This window comes from Phasianus colchicus, chromosome 31, assembly GCF_987193195.1.
Source record: "Phasianus colchicus chromosome 31, bPhaCol1.hap1.1, whole genome shotgun sequence".
Classification (NCBI taxonomy): domain Eukaryota; kingdom Metazoa; phylum Chordata; class Aves; order Galliformes; family Phasianidae; genus Phasianus; species Phasianus colchicus.
Window position 1 is genome coordinate 608246 of NC_143466.1, and position 26588 is coordinate 634833.

General features: G+C 54.7%; 3 protein-coding genes across 8 annotated transcripts; all 3 read left to right on the forward strand.

Moving 5' to 3' along the window:
- Window positions 1–24: 24 nt before the first annotated feature.
- On the forward strand, window positions 25–11931 carry LOC116239044 (uncharacterized). Of its 4 annotated transcripts, XM_090127427.1 has the most exons (10): window positions 25–414; window positions 2433–2459; window positions 3783–4097; window positions 4170–4235; window positions 5395–5709; window positions 6177–6344; window positions 6739–7053; window positions 7319–9862; window positions 10343–11431; window positions 11623–11931. In XM_090127427.1, the coding sequence occupies exons 1-10, from the start codon at window positions 48–50 to the stop codon at window positions 11910–11912; spliced, it is 5496 nt and encodes a 1831-aa protein (XP_089983553.1). In that variant the 5' UTR covers window positions 25–47; the 3' UTR covers window positions 11913–11931. The 4 variants fall into 4 exon arrangements, with proteins under 4 accessions (XP_089983553.1, XP_089983555.1, XP_089983554.1 ...); XM_090127429.1 differs by lacking the exon at window positions 6739–7053; XM_090127428.1 differs by lacking the exon at window positions 5395–5709.
- Window positions 11932–11982: 51 nt separating this feature from the next.
- LOC116239054 (CD5 antigen-like) lies at window positions 11983–18192 on the forward strand. 2 transcript variants are annotated; one of them, XM_090127485.1, is made up of 5 exons: window positions 11983–12233; window positions 12512–12541; window positions 13452–13766; window positions 14194–14510; window positions 14596–18192. In XM_090127485.1, the coding sequence occupies exons 1-5, from the start codon at window positions 12200–12202 to the stop codon at window positions 14602–14604; spliced, it is 705 nt and encodes a 234-aa protein (XP_089983611.1). In that variant the 5' UTR covers window positions 11983–12199; the 3' UTR covers window positions 14605–18192. The 2 variants fall into 2 exon arrangements, with proteins under 2 accessions (XP_089983611.1, XP_031464923.2); XM_031609063.2 differs by having other exon boundaries at window positions 11984–12233; window positions 13455–13766.
- Window positions 18193–18292: 100 nt separating this feature from the next.
- On the forward strand, window positions 18293–22997 carry LOC116239058 (putative serine/threonine-protein kinase SBK3). Of its 2 annotated transcripts, none has more exons than XM_090127445.1 (4): window positions 18293–18531; window positions 19059–19234; window positions 19461–19663; window positions 20222–22997. In XM_090127445.1, the coding sequence occupies exons 2-4, from the start codon at window positions 19063–19065 to the stop codon at window positions 20975–20977; spliced, it is 1131 nt and encodes a 376-aa protein (XP_089983571.1). In that variant the 5' UTR covers window positions 18293–18531; window positions 19059–19062; the 3' UTR covers window positions 20978–22997. The 2 variants fall into 2 exon arrangements, with proteins under 2 accessions (XP_089983571.1, XP_031464926.2); XM_031609066.2 differs by lacking the exon at window positions 18293–18531 and adding an exon at window positions 18554–18743.
- Window positions 22998–26588: the final 3591 nt, after the last annotated feature.

Here is a 26588-nt window from a genome sequence, read left to right on the forward strand (position 1 = left end):
GTGTCTCCCATGCACATGTGCAGCCGCTCACACGCAGCCCTGACCCCATGGCCACGTGCAACCCCATCCCCCCCCCAACCCTCCCCGCTAGTGCCACGCGGGTGCGTGGGCGCCTGCACGTGTTAACCCAACCCCCCCCCCCTCTCAGCATTAACCCTCATCTTCCGAGGACTCCCCTCAGTGCCTTGATTAATGGGGGCAGCACCCAGGAGACCCCACAGCAGGACCCCACACACAGACCAGATGTCCCACCGCAGGGGTATCCCGTGCCCCCCATCTCCAGCCCCCTCCATCCTAGCCAAGGGGGGGAGCGAGCGGCTGCACTGAGTCATCCCTGGCCTCGCCGCCTCCATCCGGGCCTCCTCCATCCTGCACCAGCACACGCCATGGCCCCGACCCTGCTGCTGCTGCTGGGTGAGCACCCGGCGCTGCGCTGCACACGCTGCATGGCACTGCACGGCATTGCATGGCACTGCATGGAGATGGCATGGCTACAGCGTGGGTATACGGTGTGGGAACTGCAAGGGGAGCTGAGTGCTGTGCTGTGCACTGCATGGGCACTGCATGGGCATTGCTCTCAGCACTGCGCTGGCACTGTGTAGGCACTGTGCTTGGCACTGCATGAGAATTGCTCTCAGCACTGCATGGACACTGCATTTGGCACCTCATGGGCACTCTGTGGACCCTACATGGGCACTGTGCTGGACAATATTTGAGCACTGCATGGGCACTGCAGTGTATGGGTGCTGCACTGTGCATTGCATGGGCACTGTTCTGAGCATTGCTTTGGGCACTGTGTTTGACACAGCATGGGCACTGCATTAGACATTGTATGGGCATTCCATCAGCTCTGCGTGGGTGCTTCTCTGAGGACTGTGTTGGCACTGCACTGAGCGTTGCATGATTACTGCAGTTGGCACTACATGGGCACTGCAATTGGAACTGCAGAGGTGTGCATTGGGCAGAGCATGGGCACTGCTCTGAGCACTACACGGGCACTGCTCTCTATGTTTTGTGGGCACTGCACCAGGCACTGCATGGGGCTGCCCACTACAGCAGACACCATGTGGACACTACAGGCAAGCTGGACACTGCACTGGACACTGCACAGGCACTGCATGGGGACTGAGCATGGTGTGGGCATTGTAAGGGACTGGGCACTGCGACAGGCACTGCAGAGGGGAGGACACTGCCCTGGGCAATACAGTGAGGCTGTGCACTGCAGGATTACTGCAAGGACTCTGCACACAGCAGGGAAACTGTACTGTGTTGGGCACAGGGGTGCTGCAAAGATTCTGGGCACACCAGGGGTCTGGGCTCTGCATGAAGCACTGCATGGGGCACCGGGCACTGCATGGGGTGTTGTGGTACTGCTGCAGTGGACACCAGGCAGTGCAGTGGGCACTGCAGCAGAGTGGGCACTGGGAATTGCAGTGGGCACTGCAAGCTGTGCTGGGTGCTAGACACTGGGCTGTGGGTACTGGGAAGGCTGTGGGTGCACTGGGCAGGGCACTGGGTATTCTGTGGTGTGCTGGGCACTGGGAAGGGAACCGAACACTGGGAAGGGAAATGGGCATTGGGCATGGGGCACTGTTTATGGGGCAGATAGCAGTGGTCTGTGATTGCTGAACACTGGAAGGGTACTGGGCATTGAGCACTGGTCATGAGGAACTGAGAATGGGACTGGGAAAGGGGCGCTGATAAATGCTTACTAGGAACTAGTCACGAGTCACTGGGCAGTGGGAATGGGACAGTGGGACACCGGGAATGGCACTGGGAATGACACTGGGATTGGGACACTGGGTATGGCAGTGGGCATGAAGCACTGGGAGTGACGCTGGGACTGGGACACTGGGAAGGGAACTGGTTATGGGGCAGTGGGAATGGGACACTGGTCATGGAGCACAGGTCATGAAGCACTGGGAATGGAACTGGTCTTTGGGAACTGGGAATGGCACTGGGAATGGAACTGGTCATGGGACAGTGGTTGTGGAGCACTGGTAATGGAACTGGTCATGTGGCACTAGGAATGGAACTGGGAATGGGACAGTGGGAATGGAACTGATTATGGGGCACTGGGAATGGCACTGGGGATGGAACAGTGGGAATGGAACTGGTCATGGGGTACTGGGAATGGCACTGAGAGATGGAACTGGTCGTGGGGCACTGGGAATGGAATTGGTCATGAGGCGTGTGGAATGGCGTTGGGAATGGAACTAGTCCTGGTCACTGGGAATGGCACTGAGATGACGGTGGTCATGGGTCACTGGAATGGGGCACTGGTTGCTGGTTGCTGGGCTCTGGGTGCTGGGTCCTGCACCTTGGGTAGGAGCCCTGGCTCCAAGCCCCTTGTGGCCCCATGGCCCCATCCTGGGGGTCTTGGAGGGGCTTGACCAGGTGCAGCCTCCCCTCACTTCCTCTCTCGTCTCCAGTGAGGTTGCTGGCCTTCCCTGGCACAGGTACTGGCACAGGGCTGGGTTGAGGGTCCCTGCCCCATGGCATCCCTGTCACTGCCACTGCATCCCAATGGGTTCTAGTAGGTCCCAGTAGGTCCCAGCAGGTCCCAATAGGCTCCAATGGGTCCCACTAGGTCCCAATAGGCCCTGGTGTATGCACATGATCCCAGTGCATCCCATAGTACACAGCAGTCCCAGCAACTGAGGGTCTTAGTAAATCCCAGTAGATCCCAGCAGTTTCCAATAGATCCCAGCAGGTCCCAGTGGGTCCCTGAGCATGCAGAGGTCTTAGCAGGTCCCAGTGAGTCCCAATAGATCCCAGTGGGTCTCAGAATGCCCCAGAGAACTCAGTGGTCCAAGTAGATTCCAGCAAGTCCCAGTGGTTCCAGTGGTTCTCAATGGGTTTCAGAACATCCCAGTAGGTCCCACCTACAAGTCCCACCAGGTTCCAGTAGGTCCCAATGGGTCCCAGAGCACATAGTGGTCCCAGTGGCTTCCAGTGGTTCCCTGTGGGTCCTGCTAAATCTTGGTGGGTCCCAGAGCATGGGAGAGTACCAGCCATTCCCAATAGGTCCCAGAAGATCCTAGCAGTTCCCAGTGGGTCCCAATGGGTTCCAGCACATCCCAGTAGGTCCCAGGCAGTCTCCACAGATCACAGAGCATGTGGAGGTGTCAGGAGGTCTCAGTAGGTCCCGAGGGGTCCCAGAGCACACACTGGTCCCAGCAGATCCCAGCAGTTCCCAGTGGGTTCCAGCAGGTTCCAGTGGGTCCCAAAGCATGCAGGATTCCCAGCAGTTCCCAGTAGGTCCCAGCTGATCGTAACAGATCCCAGAGTGTGCACAGGTCCCAGGAATTCCCAGAGGGTCCCATCAGTTCCCAGCACATCCCAGTTGATCCCAGAGCATGCAGGATCCCAGCAAGTCCAGTAAGTCCCAATGGGTCCCAGAGCACACAGTGGTCCCAGCAGATCCCAGTGGGTCCCAGCAGGTCCCTGGGTCCCAGAGCATGCAGGGTTGCCAGTGGGACCCAACAGTTCTTAGTAGGTCCCAGCTGGCCAGCTTAACAGATCCCAGAGCATATGGGGGTCCCAGAAATTTCCAGAGGGTCCCAACAGTTCCCAGTGGGTCCCAGTAGGTCCCAGAGCATGTGGGGGTCCCAGAAATTCCCAGAGGGTCCCAACGGTTCCCAATGGGAACCCAGACGGTTCAGCACATCCCAGATGGTCCCAGCAGATTCCCAATGGGTCCCAGTAAGTCCCAGAGCACACGGTGGGTAATGGTGGGTCCTGGTGGTGCTGGTGGCCCCATACCCAATGGCATTCTTCAGTCTCATTCCCACTGCGCCTGGCTGGGGGCCCTGGGCGCTGTGCGGGGCGCGTGGAGCTGCTGCATGCCGGGAGCTGGGGCACGATCTGCGACGACGACTGGGGACTGCCGGACGCGGCGGTGGTCTGCAGGCAGCTGGGCTGCGGGACTGCGTTGGCTGCCCCATCAGGGGCCTGGTTTGGGGAAGGCTCCGGCCCCATTTGGCTCAACCATGTGTGGTGCAGCGGCGATGAGCAGCGCCTTGCCCAGTGCCGGCACCGGGGGTGGCACAGCCATGTCTGTGCCCATGAAGAGGATGCCAGCGTTGTGTGCTCAGGTGGGCAGCGGGCGTGGGGGTGAGGGAGGGGAGAAAAGAGGGAGCCCCTCATCATGGCGTGCATCCCTACAGCTCATCCCCTGCTGTCGCCTGGAACCACGGAGCTCACTGGCACTGCTGGCAGCACCCCAACAGATGGTGAGTGTTGCAGGGTCATGAGCACTGCATAGGGTTCAGGGTGCAGTGTGGGATGCACAGGTGTAGTGTGTCTAGGTATGGTGTGCAGGGCTGCGTATGGTGTGCACCCATATGGCACACATGGTTATAGAGTGCATGGTGCAGCATGCATTAGGATTGGGTGCAGGGTTTCAGGCTTCACAGCATGCACCCACAGAGCATGCACAGGGCTGTAGGGATGCGTTGGAACATGGGTTGCACAGGTGACAGCATGCACAGGTATGGTTGTGGTGGGGATGGAGAGGGAATGGAGTGGGGGTGGAGGGGGATGGGATGGATGGTGATAAAGTAGTTTAATAGGACAGAAAAGGAGAATAGGAGGAGCTGGGATGGGGATGGGATGGGGATGAGATGGATTTGGGAAGAAGCATGAAAGGGGAAGAGATGGATGGGATGAAAAAGGGAAGGGGAAAGAGATGGAGTGGGAAAGGAGCATGGAAAGAGCAGGGATGGAGCCAGGAAGAAATAGGGATGAAGATGGGATACAGCTGAGATGTAGAGCTGAGATGTAGAGGGGATAGAGCTGGAAGCAGAAGGGCTGGAATTAGAAGAGGTGGAGAAAGATAGAGAAGGGAGTGGAGAAAGGAAGGGGGGGGAGGGAAGGAGTGGGGATCAAGCAGGGAGTGAGATGGGATGGACATGGAATCAAAAGAGATGGATGAAGATGGAGAAGGGATGGAGATGGGAAAGACAGGAGCTAGGGTGTATCAGGGAAGGAACTGGGGATGGAGCCAGGTGGGAGCAAGTATGGAGAAGGAATGGAGTGGGGATGGAGAGAGATGAAGAGGGGATGGATTGGAGGTGGATTAGAGATGGATTAGAGATAGATTGGGGATGGAGGTGGGAAGGGAAGGAGAGTGGAAGGATCTGGGATGGAGACATGGAGAGGGGATGGAATAGTGAAGAAATGGGGATGGGAATGGAGTTGGATAGATGCAGATAGGTGGACAGAAGTGCAGAGGGAAGGACTGCAAATGCAGTGGGGATGGAGATGGGACACTGCAGGAAAGAAGCAGGGATGGGGAAGGTTAGAGCAGGGAGACAGCTGGGACACAGGTCTCATCGCCAAACCCAGCAGCAGGGTTGGTGCCAGCAGTGATGTGGGTGCTCTGTTCCCCAGCCCCATACCCACTGCGTCTGGTTGGGGGCCCTGGGCGCTGCGCGGGGCGCGTGGAGCTGCTGCACACTGGGTGCTGGGGCACAGTCTGTGATGATGGCTGGGGGCTGCCGGACGCGGCCGTGGTCTGCAGGCAGCTGGGCTGTGGAGCTGCATTAGTTGCACCTGGTGGGGCGTTTTTTGGTGAGGGCACTGGCCCCATCTGGATGGACAATGTGAGGTGCTGGGGGAACGAGTCTGCGTTGCTGCAGTGCCCAGCTGCACCATTGGGCATCACCGACTGCCACCACCGGGAGGATGCATCTGTCATTTGTGCAGGTACACACCCATGCATTGTGCATGCAGCCTGGTGTGCTCCCTGCAATGCATGCAGCTCTGCAGAGCTGTGCAGTGTGCTTCCAGGGTGCACGCAGTGCATGCATTTCTATAGGGAAGTGCAGTATGCTCCTGGCATGCATGCAATTCTATACAGTCATGCAGGGAGTGCACACACCTCACTGTGCTCTTGTCATGCATACAGCATTGTAGAGAAATGCAGTGTTTATGCAGCCTGTATGAAGTCTCCGTACTCAGGCAGTGCTCCTGAGGCAGTGCATGTGCAGCTAAATTGCAAACAGGGTGGCAGCAGGGTGCGCTGCAAGCAGCAGCATTAAGGTGCAGTGCATATGCTATGTGAACACATGCAGAGAGCAGTGACCACATGCACTGATGGGGTGAGGTGCATGCACAAGGCAGGTGTGCACAGTGCACCACCAGGCTCACACTGTGTCTCTTGCCTCCCCCAGATGAGTTGACTGGGGTAGACCCCATGCAGTCCACTCCTGAACAGCTGCCCACCAGGTCATTGCTGGTGCCCTCCTCTGCTGTGCCATGTGTGAGTGTCCAGCCCCGCAGCACCAGCTCCCCTCAGCCTACGCCAAGCAGCTGGCCCATGGCAGGGACGTCGCAGACAGGTAGGAGGAGAAGGGAAGGAGTGGGAATGGAGTGGGGATGGAGATGGGATGGGGTTGGGGTTGGGGGTAGATTGTGAAAGGAGAGCGGATGGGGAAGGGATGGAAGGGGATGGTGAGAGGTTGGAGTGGGGATGAGGTGTGGTTGAAGAGATGTGATGGAGGGGTTGGAGGCAGATGGATAAGACACGGAGAGGGAATGGAATGGAGATGGAGAAAGGATGGAGTGGGGGTGGAGAGGGGATAGAGGAGGGATGGAGGTGGGCTGGAGGGAAGATGTAAAGAGGATGAAGATACATCAAGGATGCAGCAGGGAAGATGCAGGGATGCAGCCTCCATCTCCAAACACAGTAGTTGTGTTGGTGCTGGCGGTAATGCGGTGCCGGCTGTTCCCCAGCCCCGTTCCTGCTGCGTCTGGCTGGAGGCCCTGGGCGCTGTGCAGGGCGTGTGGAGCTGCTCCATGCTGGGAGCTGGGGCACGGTCTGTGATGATGGCTGGGGCCTGCTGGATGCAGCTGTGGTCTGCAGGCAGCTGGGCTGCGGGGCTGCACGCAAAGCCCTCCGCAGTGCCCACTTTGGCCCTGGCATTGGCTCCATATGGCTGGATGACGTGAAGTGCAGCGGGACAGAGGCTGCATTGTGGCACTGCCCAGCTGAGCCTTGGGGCAAGCACAACTGTGACCACCGAGAAGATGCTGCTGTCATCTGCACAGGTAAGGTGTACCTGGTAAAGGGCAGTGGTCCTGTATCCTATACCCTGTCACCTCTGTGGACATAGACTCCACGGTGCATGCCTCTTTCTGTTGGGGTCTCTTCCAGTGCTCCCAAAAACATGTCCCCAAGGGATGTCCCAGCCTCTTGGGTCCCTCTGGGGCTGGACACTGTCCCCAAGAATCACCCTGGTGAGGGGAAATGGGGGACTCCCACAAGTAGAAGGGTTGTGGGAAGGGAACCTGAATTTCCCCTCACTGCTTTCAGGGCCAGAAGACTTGTCACCTGTGGAGACCTCCCCATCTCCCCCAGGATGGGGTCCAGCCAGCACCATTCCTCGACGTCCTCTAGGACAAATTCTGACCACAGTCATTCCCATGCATCCCCAAAGACAGGATCCAACTATGAGTGTCACTAGAACCACTGCAAGAGCCACAGAACAGAATCCAGACACCAGCACTACCTCACGATCCTCAGGAGAGGATCCTGCCACCAGTATCTCCAGCACCACCACACGATCTGCAGGACAGGGTCGAGTCTCTGCCACCTCAACCAAAGCAGGGCGAGATCCCATCCGTATCATCAGAATCACCCGACTCAAAGCAGAACAGGATCCAGCTGGCATCATCCAGAGCACCAAGCCCAAGGCAGCTGGTGTCACCAGGCTGAAGGCAGGACGGGAGACCGGTGGCCCCACCAGGTCCAAAGTGGGATGGGATCCAGCTGGCACCAACAGGTCCAAGGTGGGACGGGATTCAGTTGGCATCAACAAGACCAAAGTGGGACTGGATCTGGTTGGCACCAACAGGTCAAAGATGGGACGGGATTCTGTTGGCATCAACAAGACCAAAGTGAGATTGGATCCAGCTGGCACCAACAGGTCCAAGGTAGGACAGAATTCTGTTGGCATCAACAAGATCAAAGTGAGATTGGATCCAGGTGGTAACAACAGGTCAAAGGTTTCTGTTGGCATCAACAAAATCAAAGCAGGACAGCATCTGGTGGGCATCAACAAGACCAAAGCAGGACAGGATCCAGCTGGCACCAATAGGTCCAAGACAGGATGGGATCCAGCTGGCACCGTCCGCATCACTCGACCCAAAGTGGGACGGGATCCGCTTGGTACCATGTGGATTGCCCATCCCAAAGCAGAGCGGATTGTTGTGGGAGCCAACCAGAGCACCAGGCGTTGGGTTTTGGTGGGGACCACACCAGGCACCAAGCCTCAAGCAGGACAGGTTCCAGTTAGTTCCACCAGGAGCACCCAGGGGCTGGCAGGATGGGATGCTGTTAGTGCTATCCAAGGCAATATGGGACAGGAGATTGCTGGTGTCACGCAAAGCACCAGGTCTAATGCAGAGCAGGACTCAGCCATTACCACAAGGCTCCAGGCAAGTGCTGCCATATGGAATAACCACAGCCTGGGAGAACCAGGTCCAGGGGATCCCGTGGGGAGCACACTTCCTGTAGTAGCAGATCCAGAAGGTACCACAAAGAGTGCAGCTCCTACAGCAGAACCAAGTCTGGAAGTGACCTCGTGGGTTTCACATCCCTCAGCAGAACTGGGTTCTGAAGGTCTCGTAAGGAGCACTCAACATGCAGCAGAACTAGGTCCTGAAAGCACCATGTGGAGCATATATCCCACAGCAGAGCCAGCTCCAGAACGTACCATGAAGAGCACAGATCCTATAACAGAACTGAGTCCAGAAGGTACTGTGAGCATGCATCCTCTAACAGAACTGGACCCAGATGGTAACATGGGAGGAGCACATACTTCAGTAGAACCAGACCCTAGAGGTGCCATGAATAACACAGGTCCTACAGCAGGACTGAATCCAGATAATATCATGGGAAGCACATATCCCACAGCAGAACTAGGTTCAGATCATACCATGGGGAGCACACATCCTGCAGCAGAATCAGGTCCAGAAGGTACCATGAGGAGCACAAGTCCTACAGCAGGACTGGATCCAGATGGTATCATGGGGAGCACATATCCCACAACAGAAGTAGGTCCAGATCTTACAATGGGGAGCACACATCCTGCAACAGATCCAGGTCCAGAAGGTACCATGAGGAGCAGAAGTCCTGCAGCAGAACTTGATCCAGATGGTACCATGAGGAGCACAAGTCCTGTAGCAGAACTGGGTCCAGATGTTAGCACAAGGAGCACAAGTCCAGCAGCAGAACTGGGTCCAGATGTTACCATGAGGAGCACAAGTCCAGCAGCAGAACTGGGTCCAGATGTTACCATGAGGAGCACACATCCTGAAGCAGAACTGGGTCCAGATGTTACCATGAGGAGCACAAGTCCTGAAGCAGAACTGGGCCCAGATGTTACCATGAGGAGCACAAGTCCAGCAGCAGAACTGGGTCCAGATGTTACCATGAGGAGCACACATCCTGCAGCAGAACTGGGTCCAGAAAGTACTGTGTGGACCACACATCTTCCAGAAGAACTTGATCCAGATGGTACTGTGCAGAGTGCACATTCTTCAGCAGAATTGGGCTTGGGTGTTAGCATATGGGGTGCATATCCCACAGCAGATATTTCTACCTGGAGCACACGTCCTGCACCTGAATCTGATCAAGAAGGTACCGCATGGGACACACATTCTTCAGCCGATTTTGATCTAGATAGTACCATGAGAAGCAAACATCCTTCAGCAGAAACAATTCTCAAAGGCACAATGGAGAGTAAACATATTGCAGCAGAAACAAGTCTAAGAGATCCCATGTGGAGGACTCATCCCACAGAAGAACTAGCATCAGATGGAATCATGAGGAGAACACTTCCCACAGCAGAATCAGGTTCAGACTACTATACAGGGCTGCAAGTTCTTGAAAGTAATGTTAAGGAAAAGAACAAAGTGTTGGAGGGCTGGGGTGGATGGACAGCAAGAATTCTGCGTGGTGGGGCAGAAGGCAGAAGGGAGAAGGGGTGTTTGAAACGACAGAAAAGGGGAAGGAGAAAAGAATAGAAAGTCTGGAGGGTGGTGACTGAGTGGATAGAAAGATATCAGGGAACAATAAATGGGGGAATGGATGGATGGATGGATGGATGGATGGATGGATGGATGGATGGATGGATGGATGGATGGATGGATGGATGAAATGGCAACGATAGATTAGGTGGAGGAGGAAGGGATGGAGGAAAGCCAAAGCAATGGGCTGGCTGTAGGTGGAAGTGTTTGAGAGGGAGAGGAGAAGCAGAAGGTGCAGGAGAGGAATGAGGGGCAATGGATATCTGAGGAATGTTGAAGGGGATTTCATGGGCTGTCTCCTCCCCAGGTGCTGGTCCAACGGGAATCTCTGCTCTGCCCACTAGAGTTTCATCACCCTTTCCATCTCTGGACCCCACCCAGGGGCTGGCTGTCTCTCCTATCCTTGCTGTTCAACTGAGTCCAGGCTCTGGCACCCACTCACAGCACCCCACAGAGGCCCCCAGTACCCAGGGACCCCCAGAACCTACCCAATACCCTGAGATCCCCAACACCCAGGGACCCCCAGCATCCATCCAACACCCTGCAGAGAGCCCCACTGCCTTGACAGAGCTTTTGCTCTCCCAACATCCCCCTGCAGAGCCTTCTGGCTTCTGGACACCCCCAGACCTATTTATCCAGACGCCATCAAGGAACCCGAGCCCTCAGAGTCCCCCAGCACTCACCGTGCTTCCCCTAGATCCCACCAGCCCTTACATGAATGCTGCTCATTTCAAGCACCTCATGGATATCCCCAGACCCCAGAGCCTCCCAGCACACTCTGAGGACCCCGTAGAAACCCTCAGTACCCAGAAACCCCCAGAATCTGCCCAGCACCCCACAGAGAGCCCCCCAGCACTCTCCCAGTATCTAACAGAGTTCTTCAGCACACAGGTCCCCCCAGCACCCACCCAGCACCCCAAGGAGACCTCTGATAGTCAGCCCCCTGTGGCACCCACTGAACAATCCACTGAGATCTTCAGCACTCGGAGGCCCCCAGCATTGCCCCAGCACTCCACAGAGCCCCCCAGCACCCAGAGGCCCCCATCAACCCTACAACACCCTATGAATACCTTTGGCACCCAGAACTCTCCAGCATACCCTAAACATCCCATGAAGTTGCTCAGCACTCAGACCCCCCCCATATCCCACCAACACCCCAAAGAGCCCCGCAGCACCCAGACACACCCAGGATCCCTTAAGCACCTCACAGATCCCCCCAGCACCCAGATTCCCTCAGCACCTGTCCAGCATCCACTGGAGACTTTCAGCACTCAGACTCCCCAAGCACCCCTCCAGCACCCCATGAAATTGTTCAGCACCCAGATTCCCCCAGCACCCACAGAGACCTTCCGCACCCATTCTGCAAGCTCTGTACTGCCTGGATCCCCATGTGCAGGTAGGTCTTGGGGTTGTGGGTGAGGCTTGGGCCCATGAGATGCTGGACTTGCACATGCTGAGACCGCTGGCTTTGGAGAGAGGAGGGATGGGTGCCGGGGTGGGGTCCCTAGCTTTGAGAGGGGTTGTCCTGGAGGGGCAAACATATACACACACAGAGGATTTAGGGGGTCTCTGCTTCTCGCCCCACAGGTCCAGCTCAACCAGCACCACCGATGCCAACATTCTCTGCACTATGGGACCGGGGGGGATCCTGTGTGGCCCCTGCCCTGCGGGCACTGCTGTGGGAGGTGCGGGAGCTGCGGGGGCAACTACGAGCCCTGGCCCGCAACCAGCGGCGGGGAGCTCAGCGCCTGGAGGCTGTCACCCGCCGCCTGGGCAGGCTGGCTGCCGTGGGGCAGCACATCCTGGAGGACCCCCCCAGGCTGTACGGGGGTGTGGGCATCCGGAGAGGGGCCTTGCACAGGAGGCAAGGGAAATAAAGCTGGGCTGGTTCACCAATCTTGAGTGTTGAAGAGGGAGGGGGGGAAGGGGAGAGGGAGAGAGAAGATAGAGGGGGAGGGGGAGAGAGAAGGTGAAGGAGAGGGAGAAGGAGATGGTGAAAGAGAGGGGGTGAGGGAGAGGGAGAGAAGGACTCATCCCATCCTGGCGCCTGCTTGGCTGCTGCAGGGTTCCTGCTCTCAGCTTTCGATTCCTCCCCTCGCCCCCCCCTCTATGGCCACCCTGTTAAAAGGGTGGCCCCAGTGGCTGGGGAGGCCCTGCTGGCAGCATGGGGGGGCTACGTAGCCTCGGACTGTGCCTGGGTGAGGACATGGGGGGTGCAGAGCTGGGGGAAAATGGAAGGCATAGAGATGGGAGGCACATGAGGGGCACAGAGGTGGAGGCATATGGGGAGGCAGAGCTGGGGTGCATGGTGGGCAGAACTGAAGGAAAAGGAGGGGTACAGAGCTGGGAGTACATGGAAGTAGAACTGGAGGAAAATGTTTTGTGCTGTGTGTCAGTGGGCTGGTGCATCCTGAGGGTCTTGGATGGTCTGTGGGTGTCTCTGTCTCTTTCCAACTCCTACTTCTCTCCCCCTCAGCTTTGTGCTGCGGTGCCGTGATTGGATCTGGTATGTTGGGTGTCACTGGGTTCACTGGGTACCACTTGAGTGTTACTTGGGGTCAATGAGTGTCCTGGGCATCATGGGGGGTCACTGGGTGTCCTGGGATGTCCCCACAGATACCATTTGGGTGCCCTGGGGCCAGCAGTTACTGGATGGAGCAGGCACCAGGGCATGGGCAACAGGTGGGATGGCTTGAACTGGGCAGACTGGAGCAGTACTGGGGAGCTTACTGGGCAGACTAGAATTGTACAGGACAGATGGGCTATACTGGGACTATGCTGGGTCCCTGTACTGGGACTGTGCTGGGCAGACTGGGGCTGTGTTGCAGCTGTGATGGGGCTGTTCTGGGCACACTGGGACTGAGCTGGGCACACTGGAGCTGTAGTGGGGCTGTTCTGGTTAGACTGGAGCTGTGCTGGTGCTGTACTTGGCAGACTGAGACCAAATTGCACAGACAGGGAACAAGATAGGAAGACCGGGGCTATGCTGGGGCCAAGCTAGGCAGATTGGGAGTGAGCTTAAACTGGGGCTGGGCTGTGGCTGTGCTGAGCATACTGAGAGTATGGTGGGAATACTGAGACTGAGCAGGGCAAACTAGGACTGAACTAGGCAGTCTTGGACTGAGCTGGGCAGACTGGGGCTGTGCTGGGACCATGCTGAACAGACTGGGGCTGAACTGGGCAGAGTGGGGCTGTGCTTGGGCTTTGCTGTGACTGAGCTGAGCAGACTGGGACTGAACTGGGCAGCGTGGGGCTGAACTGGGCATGCTGGAACTGGGCTGGGGCTTTGCTACGACTGGGTGCTGTACTAAACAAACTGGTGCTGCACTGGGCAGACTGGGGCTGTGCTGGTCAGGCTGGTGCAGCACTGGGAAGGCCATGCAGCTCCCCACGCTTCACTCTCCTGCTCTCCCCAGCAGTGCCTGCCCAGCTCTCCAACGGCCATTCCCAGTGCCAGGGCCGTGTGGAGCTGCTGCAGGCTGGCTCTTGGGCCTCGGTCTGTGCCACAGGCTGGGACCTTGCAGCTGCCCAAGTCCTGTGCCGCCAGCTGGGCTGCGGCCGCCCCCGTGCTGTCCCGGTGCCCTGCAGCCCACCCATGGCTGAGGGGAACGCGGTGGGTCTGCGTCAGGTGCAGTGTGTGGGGCAGGAGCTGGACTTGGAGCACTGCGAGCTGCAGCCAGGTGACGCTGCGTCCTGTCCATCCAACCGTGTGGCTGCTGTCAACTGCGAGGGTGAGCACGGGGCAGGACCGGGCCTTGCAGCCTGGAGGGGACGTGACGGGGCCTGGTGTCATGGCAGGGCATGGTGGGGATGCAGTGAGGCCCTGTGGGGACACAGCGAGGCCTAGGGTCACGGCAGGGCCTGGTGGGGATGTGACAAGGCCTGGTGTCATAGCAGGGCCTGGAGGGGACACATCAAGGCCTGGGGTCTTGATTGGGCCTAACAGGGACACACTGAGGCCTGGTGAGAACACAGTGAGGCCTGGTGTCATGGTGGGGCCGGGAGAGACACATCAAGGCCTGTGAGGACACAGCGAGGCCTGTCATGGCGGGGCCTGGCGTTGACACGGCGAGGCCTGGTGTCATGGTGGGGCCTGGTGGGGATGTGACGAAGCCTGGTGTCACATCAAGACCCGGTGTCACTGCTGTGTTCCCACAGAGCCCTTCAAGCTGCGGCTGGCTGGCGGGCCCAGGCGTTGCGCGGGGCGGCTGGAGGTGCAGCGAGCCGGGCGCTGGGGCACGGTGTGTGATGATGGATGGAGCAGGGCCAACGTGGCTGTGGTGTGCCGGGAGCTGGGCTGCGGCGAGGCGCAGGGCGTGGATGGGGAGCAGCCACGTTTCGGGTCCGGTGTTGGGCACATCTGGCTGGATGACGTCCGATGCCGAGGGCAGGAGAAGAGCCTGCAGGACTGTGCACACCGTGTGTGGGGATATCATGACTGCACCCATCGCGAGGACGTTGGAGTTGTATGCCAGGTGTGGGGCTGCCGCCATGGCTTGGTGACGGCCACGGGACCCTGTGGAGCAGGGTTCAGCCATGCTCAGTCTTCTCTCCCTACAGGATCCCTGAGCATCATGGCGCTGGCCCCAGTAGTGTCAGGAACTGCATCTGGCCTTCCTGCAGCATCTGTGTAAGGAACCCAAACAGGACCCAAACCCAAGCAGGACTGCAAATCAAACAAATCCTGAGTGCAAACAGGATCCAAAGCCAAACAGAACTGAGCCTGAATGGAACTCTCTGTCCAAACAGGACCCAAAATACAAATAGGACTCCCAAAACTAGACAAGATCCACAGTCAAAAAGGACCCAGAGCCCAAACAAGACCCCACATCCAGCCAAGACCCAGAGTCTAAAAATAACCCAAACCCAAACAGAATCCAGAGCCCAAACAGTATCCCCTGCCCCAAAAGGATCCTGACTCCAAACAGAACCCAAAACCAAACAGGTCCCCAAGATTAATCAGGACCCAAAATATAAACAGGACCCCCAAACTTAGGACCCAAAACAGAACAGGTCCTCAAGCCCAAATAAGATCCCACGTCCAGATAAGACCTAGAGCCCAAAAAGAATCCTGAGCTCAAACAGGACCCGAAACCAAACAGGCTCTCATCCCAAACAGAGCACAAAATACAAACCGTCCTCCCAAAATCAAAAAGGACCCAGAGTCCAAACAAGACCCCACATCCAGACAGGATCCAGAGCCAAACAGAACCCCAAACCAAACAGAATCCTGAGCACAATCAGGATTCCCTGTCCAAAGAGAACTCCCAACCCAAAGAGGACCCAAAATGCAAACAAGACCCCCCACATCCAGGCAGGGTCAAAAATCAAAAAGGATCCAGGTCCTCAGCCCCATCTGCTGCCACCCCCCCACCCCAGCCCTATTCCTTTAATGGTGTCATTAAAAGCGAGCAGCATCCATGAGCATGGAACCTGCCTAAGGCTATAGGGATTAGGGCAGTGGGGTGATACTGGGATAGAGCACCACACCAAGTGTTGGGGTCCTGGCAGGCCCAGGTGTGCTGCTGAAGTCCCCCTGTCCTGTTCCCCCCCCCGTGGCCTCTTGACCCCATTATGAAACTACTCGTTAGTGCTAATCCTACCAGCCACCTGTCTGCTGCCGGCACCTGCTGCCAGGGCATGGGGTTGGCACCCAGCCAGCAGCTCTGGGATGTGGGGCTGGGGCCAGTCCCTGCTGGGGGGGCAGCCAGAGGGGAGATGGGGAGCGAGTGGGTGGATATGGGGCAATGGGAGACCATGAGGTGGGTTATGGAGTGCAGAAAGCCATTGGTTTGTGGAAGGGCAAGGAGTGGGGGTATAGGGAGCTGTGGGAAGTGGAAGGGAGTGAGGCAGTGGGGGCTGGGAGGGCACAGAATTGGACAACGGGGGCAATGGGGCCAGGGTTTGGAGATGCCACAGCATGGAGCAGTAGGCAGCAGTGCAGCAACTCAGCAATGGGGGTATTGGGGTTTACGGAGGGGGGAGTTTGCCCCCAGCAGAAAGGGATGTGGGGGTCAAGCCCAGGAGCACTGGGCTGGCCCCAACTACTGAGGCTCGGCATGGGGCCAGGTCCTGGCTGCATCCCCAAGGCTGAGCTCTGCCACCTGGCCCCGGCTATTTCTGTGTCCCAGCAGCTGTCGGTGCCCCCGCCCCTGCCCTTAGCCACCCCCGCAGGGCTGGGTGCCATGGGGTTGGCACTGGGCCTTGTCTCTGCTTTGGGCTCTGTTGATGCTTTTCAATGGGGCAGGATGGCGATGGAGCAATCAGCCCCACACCCGCTGCCCCATAGCAAGTGGACACCCCCACCATCAACGTCTGCTCCCTGTAATAGGGTTGGAGAGAACAGGGTGAGAGGTACAGCTCAGTGACCTTTCCACGTGCCAGCAGGGCCTGCTAATGTGCTGTCAGGTGTTAATTATGTGTCAGGGGTTAATTATGGCCCAGACAGCTGGGGTCAGGGCAAGCAGGAGCAGCTGGGATAGGGGAAAGAGCAGGTGGGGAGGGAGAGGGAACAGCTATGGGGAGAGAGGGAAGGATGGGGCTGTGGGAAATGGGCTGGTATGTGGTCTTGGGAAAAAGAGGGTGTGGGAAAAGGGGAGAGAGGGGCAAAAAGTTGTAGGAAGAGAGGGGAGAAAGAGGAATATGGCCATGGGGACTGGAGAGAGGCAGGAATATGGCCACGGGAAAAACGAGAGGGAGAGATGGCACTGTGGGAAATAGGGAAGAGGGAGGGATAAGAATGTGGGGAAAGGGGGGAAAAGGCGTAGGAAATGAGGAAAGAGAAGGGTATGGTCATGGGAACTGGGGAGAGGAGGGATGAGACTGTGGAAACTGGGGAGGGGGAAAGATAAGGATGTGAGGAATCATAGAATGGCACAGAATGGACTGTTAAGTCCATCTAGTTCCACCTCCCCTACCATGGGGTTAAAAGGAGAGGAATGGATGTGGGCATGGGAAAGGATGAAAGAAAAGGGGTGGGAGAGAGATGTGGATATGGGAAATGGGAAGAGGAAGGCATAAGGATGTAGGAAAAGAGAAGAAGAGGGTTGTGGGAACTGGGGAGAAGGAGGGATACGCATGTGGGATGAGGGGAGAGGAAGAGATGGGACTGTGGAAGATGGGAGAGAGAGGGGTTATGGAAAGTGGGGAGAGGGAAGGCATAAGGATGTGGGGAAAAGGGTAGAGAGAGAGATGGGGCTGTGGGAAATAGGGAAAAGGGAAGGATGTGGGTGCAGGAAAAGGGAGACAAAGAGATATGGGCATGGGAAAAGGGAGGAATGTGGATATGGAAAATGGGGAAAGGGAAGCATAGGGATATGGAAAAAGAGGGAGAGGAAGGTATATGAGTGTTGAAAAAGAAGGAAAAGGGAGATAAAAGGATGTGGGAAAACAGGGAGAGGGAGGAGTATGGATGTAAGAAAAGGGGGCAACTTGGGGCTGTGGGAAATGAGAGATGGAGGATATGGAAGACTGGGAGAAGGAGTTATAGGGATATGGGAAACGAGGAAGAGGAAGGGATATGATAGAGAAAAGGTAGAGGAAGGGATATGGATGTGGAAAAGAAGAAAAAGGGAGGTATAAGGATGTGGGAAAATGGGGAGAGGAGGATGTGGATGAGGGAAGTGAGAAGAAGGAAGGATATAGGGATGGGAAAGGGGGGAGAGAGAGACATGAGGATGTGTAAATTTGGGGAGAGGGATATGGTCGTGGCAACTGGAAAGAGGGAGGGATGTGGTGGTGGGAAATAGGGAGATGAAGGGAGGAAAGCCTAGAAATTCGAGGGGGAGGAGATGGATGTGGGAAAAGGAGGAGAGACAGAAATGGGCTCTGAAGCAGAGGGTCAGCCCCACACCTTTTCGTGGAGCAGGGGCAAGTTTGATTTTGGGGCACCAGGCAGTCCACACTAAGAGCAGAATAAGGGGGGATACCCAGCTGCATCCTCTGAGCTCCCCCCACCCTGTGCCTGACTAAATCACTAAAACTTATAGAACAATGATCAGTATTAATAAAGGTAATCCCATTTTTATTAATATTGAGTTTAATCTAATTAGCCCTTCATTAACCTTTAGAACACTGGGACATACAACCTCCTTATCTAAGGACTTAGGAGAAGCTAAATTTTCACTCCATGCTGTTTCATGCTCCGTGCTGTCTGTCTGTCCTGTGCTGCATGCTCTCTGTCTGTCCCCACACAGTGCCCTCACTCTCTTTGCATCTCACGCTGTTTCTCTGTCCCCATGCAATGCTCTATCTCTTTTTGCATCCTGTCTGTCTGTCCACACACGGTGCCCTGTCTGTCCTGCCCCTTCCTATCTTTGGCTCTCGGCACGCCTTGTGCCTTGCACATGTTCCCAATCCACTGGGACAGATTAACACGGCCCAGCGCTGCCCTGGGTCCGACGGTGTCGGAGTGCGCAGGAAAATCTGAGTCACGGCCGCGGGCGCCGTGGGGCTGGTGTCACAAAGCTGTGCTGCAGGGACACTTCAGGGACTCAGGTGAGGCTACTTGCTTGTCCCTGTGCAACCCCGACCTGTGTTTTGCCTGTGGCTTCCTTACAGCCCTGCAGCAGGGCTATGGGGGAGTACAGGGTTCTTGCTGCTGTCCCGTTTACCTGGCAGTGGCAGTAGGTCAAAGATCCTGCTGCACAGCTGGGGATGGAGGAACGTGGAGGTGACAGAGCTGACCCGCTGCCATGCGGTGATGTGGGGTGAGATGTGGGGCTGATATGGGGCAGTGTCACAACTCTGCTTGTTCCCCTTTGGGATGCTCCCTACATCTCGACAGGGATTGGACTGGGCTGGGGTGCATTGATCTGAGTTAGACTAGGCTGAATTGGACTGAAGCGAGATGAACTGGACAATATTGGGCTGAATGGGCTCAACTGGGCTGGACTGGGCTGTTTTAGACAAGATTGGTCTGAGCTGCACTAGGCTGGGCCAAACTGGTGTGCACTGGGCAGTGCCATCTGGGTACTCCCTCTGCATGATATGGGGCCATTGCAGCATGGTGTTGGTCTCTGCAGGGCCATGGCAGAGCCGGAGGAGGACGAGGAGGACAACGCGGCAGCTTTGGAGCAGCTGATGATGCAGGCGGGCCGGGCACTGCAGTGGCAGGAGCTGGAGGAGCAGTTCTGCGTGCTGGGAGAGCTGGGCAGCGGAACCTATGGCCATGTGGTGCTCACTGAGCCCCGGGATGGTGGTGAGGAGTTGTGGGGTCTTTGCCCCAATGCTACGCCTCATGCTTGTGTAGTGCATGAGGACATCTTTTGCATTGGAGTTGCATGCTCACAGTGTGCATGGGAACACATTTCACAGTGGGGTTGCATGCTTGTGATGTGAATGGGGACACCCTTTGCATTGGAGTTGCATGTTCATGATGTACGTGGACCCGAAACCTTGGTGCTGTCCCTCTCTCTGCATCCCAGGCTCGCCGGTGGTCCTCAAACTGATGCTGAAGGAACGGACAGAGCGACGGGCATTCCTGCGGGAATACTGCATAGCCCGGTGCCTCTCTGGTCATGCTGCCTGCATCCATGCCCTGCCCCTTGCCTTTGAGAACTCCACACATTTTGCCTTTGGGCAGGAGCTGGCTCCCGCTGGGGACTTGTGCAACCTGCTCACACCAGGGGTGTGTGTGCCTCAGGGCTGGGGGGGCACAACAGTGTGCTGGGGAGGAGAAGGGGCTGGGAGGATGTTGCAGTGGGTACAGGGAGGGGGTGGGGAGCAAAACGGACCTTGCAGTGGTGTGAGATCATGGGGAGGATGTGTGTGCATGCTCTTTACTATAGGGAGCATGTTTGTGTGATGCATGGGGAAATCATTTGCAGTGGGATGTGTATCTATGGTGTTCACGGGGAGACCTTCTGCAATGGGGCACATGCTCGTGCAGTGCATGGGGACACCCTTTGCAGCAGTGTGCATGCCTCTGGTATTCCTGAGGAGATCCTTTGCAGTGGGTTGCACAGCCATGTATTTTTCAGTATGGTGCATGGGAACACGCGGTGCATGCAGAGTGTTGCATGGACACCCTTTGCAGTGGAGTGCAAGCTCATGTGGTGCACCAGGAGCCCCTCTGTGGTACAGGGATACCTCTGGGGGCTGCTATGGGGTGTGTCCCATGCTGGTGGCACAAGGCAAGGTGCTGCATCAGCCCCTCCGAGGGAAGTGACATTGCTGCCTTCCCCAGGAGGGCCTGCCCGAGGTGCTGGTAAAGCGCTGTGCCTCTCAGCTGGCCGAGGCACTGGATTTCATGCACAGCCGGGCCCTGGTGCACCGGGATGTCAAGCTGGACAACGTGCTGCTCTTCGACCACGAGTGCCGCCGCGTGAAGCTGGCTGACTTTGGGCTCACCCGCCTGCAAGGTTCAGAAATTGGTGCCATGTCTGGCGCACTGCCCTACGCTCCGCCGGAGCTCTGCTTGCTGCAGGGCTCTGACACACTGGAGCTGGACTCCAGCCTGGATGTTTGGGCTTTTGCTGTGTTGCTCTTCTGCCTCTGCACTGGCTGCTTCCCTTGGGCTGTAGCTGCCAGCCCTGACCCCCAGTTTGAAGCCTTCAGTGCTTGGCAGGGTGACACAGTGAGACGGGAGGCACCAAAGTCTTGGGGTGGCTTTGAGTGTGGGGCACAGGAGATGCTGCAGCGCCTGCTGCGGCTTGACCCTGACCGCCGCAGCCCAGCCATCGAGGTACACAAGTACCTGGCCTTGCCCTGGCTGACAGCACCCAGCAGCAGGGATCAGACCGATGGCCCTGATGGGCCAGGGGCGGTGGATGGTGATGGACATGGAGGGGGGGATGGTGATTCACATGGAGTGGTGGATGGTGGCCCTCAGTCACCCCTTGCTAGGGGTTCAGGGGATGATGGGGTGTGCGGTGACAGCAGTTATGGGGAGGGGAACAGCATGCCCACAACACCCGCCAGCGCCATGGCCCTGTGCCACTAGCTGGCATCTCCAACATGGCACGGAGAGGTCCTTGGGGTGTGGGCTGGTGTCTTCTTCTTCTTGGAATGCAGCACAGAATGGACGTGAAGCTGTTCGAGAGGATCCAAAGGAGGCCACAAAGATGCCCAGAGGGCTGGAGCACCTCTTCTATGGAAAGAGGCTGAGAGAATTGGGTTTGTTCAGTCTGGAGAAGAGAAGGCTCCAGGGAGATCTCATTGCAACATTCCAGTACTTCAAGGGAGCTTATAAACAGGAGAGGGAGTGACTTTTTGCACAGTCTGATTGTGATAGGACAAGGGGGGAATGGTATTTAACTAAAAGAGGGAAGATTTAGGTTAGATGTTAGGAGGATTTTTTTTGCTCAGAGGGTGGTGAGGCACTGGAACAGCTTGCACAAAAAAGCTGTGGTTACTCTATCCCTAGAGGTCCTCAAAGCCTGTTGGATGGAGTCCTGGGCAACCTGGGTGGCAACCAGCTCATGGCAGGGGGTTGGAAATAGATGGACTTTAAGGTCCCTTCCTAGCCAACCCATTCTATGATTCTATGTTTCTTGTGGGCTGGAATGGAAGCCTTGGACTCCACTTGGTCCCCTGGGTGAGAACATCAGGAGCAGAAAGCCAGGCCAGGAGCACAGTGTGGGCAGGGGAAGGAGAAGAAACACCTCAGGCTGTATTTGGAGGAGGTCAGGGACCCTTGACACTTTACACCCTATTAATGAATACAATGGCAAAGCACCTGAGCAACAAATGAGCAAGGGAAAGCCAAGGAAAGAGCAGCCAGCAGGACACAGAGAAATGGGAGGAGAGCAGCCAGTCAAAATTGTTAAGGCTGGTGCAACAGCTTGGTGGAGGTGGGTGGTAAAACTGCTCATCAGTTCTGCAGGGGAACCCAGAAATGGATCTGACATTCACTCCTTTCATACCTGTGTGAGGAGGATGTCAGCCTGCTGTAATCAGTTAAGATGCCAAAGGATTTCCTTGGCATTAATGAGGTGAGGAGACAAATGTAAGCACACCAGGCACACAGATAGGTTGGGAAGAGCTGTGGGGCAAATTCCTAGTGCTTGAGGGAGAGGAGATCAACCTGGAATACAGCTCCCTCTGAACAATTCATGGCTCTGCCAAAGGTGGAAAATTTGCACTGAGAGGATGGGATGTGGATATATAAAAGAGACAGAGGGAGAGCACATTGGGTTGGCTCTGCATGTGGAAGATGCTGGCATGTGAATGGACTTCAGGGTCCTGAAGGAAGAAATTTTTTGGGATGAGGGTGATAAGGCACTGGAACAGGTTGTCCAGAGGAATTGTAAATGCCCCTTCCATGGAATTGCTCAAGGCCAGAATGGATAAGGCTTTGGGAAATCTAGTGGGAAGTGTCCGTGCCCATGAATGGGCTTAGAACTGTGTGGTCTTTAAGGTCTCTTCCAACTCAAACCTTTCCATCATCCCTATGATTCTATGGCTAGAATTCCATGACTATAGCTTTATGATCTCGGACTAAGCAAGAAGAACACCGCTGCACAGTGGAAGGAGAGCTGGAAATCAGCTGAGATGCTGAAGCTTAATAAAACTCTCTGTGTTTTGCCTTTTTTTTTTATAACTGTTTTCCCTCAAGACAGTGGCAGGACAAAAAGGACTGATTTTAAAATAAAAGAGGGAAAATTTAGGCGACATATTAGGAAGTTGTTTTTTTTTTTTTTTTTTTTTTTTAAAGTCAGAGGGTGGTGTGGCACTGGCACAGGTTGCCCAGAGAAGCTGTGGGTGTCCCATTCCTGGAGGTGTTCAAGGCCACATTGGATGGTGCCCTGGACAGCCTCATCTAGTGGGTGGCAACCCTGCCCATGGAAGGGGGGTTGGAATTGAACGGGCTTTTAAGGTCCCTTCCAACCCAAGCTGTTTTATGATTCTATGATCTTTAATGTTCCTTCCATTATAAACCTTTGCATAATTCTATTATCTTTAAGATCCCTTCCGACTCAAGCCATTCTATGATAATTAATGTCCTTTCTAACAAAAGTCATTCCACGATTCTATGAAGGAAGGGGACAGAGGAGGCACAGGGACGCGGAGGCAGAGCCCAGCAGCTGGGCTGCACGCCAGGCGCCTGAGATCGGTAGCCGAAATGCGTGCGGATGCTTTTCATTTACACCTGCCTCTCCTAAATCACAGCCTGAGGGCTCTGGACCTGCAGGCAGTGAGGCCAGGCTACAGGAAAATCTCTCGTCCTGCAGAAAAGCTTATTAATTTGAGGCTTCACAGGCTGAGATTCCACCTCTGCAACTTTCAGTGCCCAAATCCTGGTGAGGTGCCCACAAACCATCTGCAGCCAAAGGGAGGGGGTGGATTCCTGCAATCTGTTTCTGAGTTCATCCCATGCAGCTTGGCTTTGCAGGTGCAGAATCCCTCCTGAGCACCATGGCTTATCATGTTGCAGCCTGCATGGGAAGTGACATTCAGTGGGCAAGGTAATGTTTACAATAAGTATTGCATGGAAGAGTCTGCAGCACAGACACAGACCTACCAAAAGAGATCTATGATTCTGGGTTGAATGGGGCCCTGGCCAGCCTGGCCTAGTATTAGATATGGAGGTTAGTGGCCCTACCTGCAGCAGGGGGGGTTGGAGCTTGATGGTCCTTGAGGTCCCTTCCAACCTGAGCCATTGTATGATCTGCATGAATGTGAGCGCCAAGCAAAATGCACAAGAATGCCAAGCACAAAGATGTGACCTACTGCTCCTCAGTCACTGAGGCAGAACCAGCAGGAGGCTGCTGATGCTACGTGCACACGGAGATGCAGGATGCTGCAGGTAATGATTCCTTCAGCACCTCCTAGCTTGTGCTGATCAGTTCCTTTCATTGGGATTTGCTTCCTTATGTGCAAGAAGGATGCTCATAGAGAAAGAGGGGGGTAATGCAGCCAGGCTGCAGAGCTGCAGGATTAAAGGAGAGCTCCACAAGGGATGAATGTGCCCCATGTGATCCAAAGGAGAGTCCTGAGGACCTTTGGGGGAGTGCAACAACACCTGACATCAGCTGCAAATTGGAATGGTTGTAAATGGTGAAAGCAGCACTGCACCTTATGGGGCCAGGATGGGGGAAGCCTCACAGACCCCCAAACTCAGCTCTAGGGTTCCTGTTTTAGGGTGGGCTGTAATAGCAGAAAGAAGATAGGAATAAAACTGGGATAGAGCAGGTGGAGAGCTGCAGCTGGAAGGCCCACAGCATCACCAAGACAGACACAGCACAACATAAATTTAAACTTTGAAGTGTTCCCAAATCACCCACAAAGAGTTCTGCTCCCTGAATGTCCCCAGTCAAAGACCAGACCTCTGGGCAAAGCCAAAGCACCCACTTTTCTTTGTCTCTCCATGAGGTGAGGCATGCAAGGATACAATCATCCACCCTTTTGGAAAGCTGCTTTTTGGAAAAAATGTGTCTTGAGGAATGAAAGTTATTTACAAGCTTTGCTCAGCTTCCAGATCTTTGTGTTTGGAAGAAATAGCTGATTTCCCTGCCCATTGCCAGGGAAACGAGCAGACACGTTGGATTCCAAGCTCGCTTTCTCAGCAGGAGAAAGTTCTCAGACCTCAGATCTTAATGGTAAAATTAATACTTAATACTTTCATTGTATGAAAATGCCAAAAAGAAATTCTTTCACTGCACGCTTATTGCCATTCAGGCCGCCATTATGGGATGGTGCAGAGTTTCAGAGCCGCTCTTTGTGCCCTCAGAATTTCTTGAATAAAATCACAGATGGGTTACTGGCAAGGCCAGTGATTTAGTGCCATTTTTTCTCAATTACTTTTTATTAATCCGAATTTATTTATAGTGTTTCTCCTCAAAGGATGTGAGTGGTGCAGATAGAAATGTGTAATGCCTCCTGAATGCAGAGACTCTTCTTCAGAATGGTAGTGGGTTACTGCAAAATCCTAATATATTAATAAGTTATATTAAGTTATTATTATTTAGTATTATAATATTCATAATATTATATATATAATATTATTATGTTAAGAGTTATATTAAGGATCTGGTGATTCAGGTCTCTGGGACTGTTTTATGGGATTACATTGAAACCAGCCCTGCTCTGACAGTCTTCTTGGTTCTTTTCAGATTCTTAACAACACCCTTAAACCCAGCTATGAGCCACCTCCTTGTCATCAGTGACAAGTAGGAATGGGTTATTTTTAAAAATCTGATCATTTATTAAAATATCTATCAAAATATTTTATCAAAATATTACTTTTTAATCACCGCAGGGGGAGTTGGATAAAAACAGTGTCCTTTCTGTTTCCCTTGGTGTTACACAGGCTCCTCCAAGAAGCACAATGTCCCAACAAGTTCTAAGAAAAGGAGCTTTGCTGCTCAGCATCTCTGTCTCTTCCAGGCTTGGAGATGGAAAGAAAGCAGTTGTGCACGGTAGGAAGTGCAGCAGTAGGGGAAACACGCTGACTTTTGCAATTTTCATCCTTGTTAAACAAAACTGCGAGGGACAGAGATGTTATGGTTACTGAAAGCCACGAAGGCAATATTCTACACTTTCTTTATATTACTGTCTTCTTCCTAATGTTTTCAAGGCTATGAAAGTGCATGAAAAACAGCTGATGAATTTCCCTCATAGGCCTTCTTCTTTCCCCGAAGGAGGGAAGAAGCCAAAACCATGAACTGACTACTACTAAAAGGTAGTGAAACTGCTGATTTCTTATTTTCATTACTCGTGGGTGCTTAGAGACCAAGTTACAGAGAGACACCTGGAAGAGCAGAGACACCTTCTGTGCCTTTATTTACCTCTCCTGGTGAATTCAAAGGGCTCTTTCTGAATCCAGATCCAAGGAGAGCTCGCCACAACCAACTGCAGTTGACAGTGCTGAGATGCATTTTGCACCTGCATTCCTTTCACTGGAGTATAACTCTTCCATTTTAACAATTTCATTGTGCAGAAAGGAGGAAAAAATTAGGGGTCTATTTAGAGGCCATCAGGACTGTGAATAACAAACTGCTGCAGATTGTAGGAGACTGGGTATTGCATCTACTGGGCTGTGTTGCAATCTGGTGAGAAAAGTGATATAGCAAATGAGTACAAAGGTTGCCAAGCTGTGCTCAAATTTCATTTCTTCTCTTCTTAAAGCTGGGAAGTTCTCTTTCTCATTTCCTCACAAATATCACAGTTATGGAATCACACTTGGATGTGTGATTGTGAGCAGCTTGGATTGGAAGGGACCTAAAATGTGATCCAGTTCCAATCCCCTTCCATTGGCGGGGTTGATATGCACTAGACCAGGCTTCCCGGGCCCCCAATCAACCATGAAGGTCTCAAGGGATGAAGCACCCACAGCTTCTCTGGGCAGCCTGTGCCAGAGCCTTTCCCTTCTGATTAATGCACCGTAGAATTCTTTCTTTTTTTTCACATCCCTCACCAATTTCCACTATTTGTCCTTATCCCTCAGTTTGACCAGCAGATCTTTGCCCAGCCGTGCAGATTTCCTGCCTCCTCTGTTAGTTTTCCTATAGCAGGGGATGGAGAGCTCTTGTGCTCTCAGACAGGCATCCTTAAAGAGTTGCCAGCTTTCCTCTGCTCCTTTGTTTCTAAGGACAGCTTCCCAGGGGAATCTC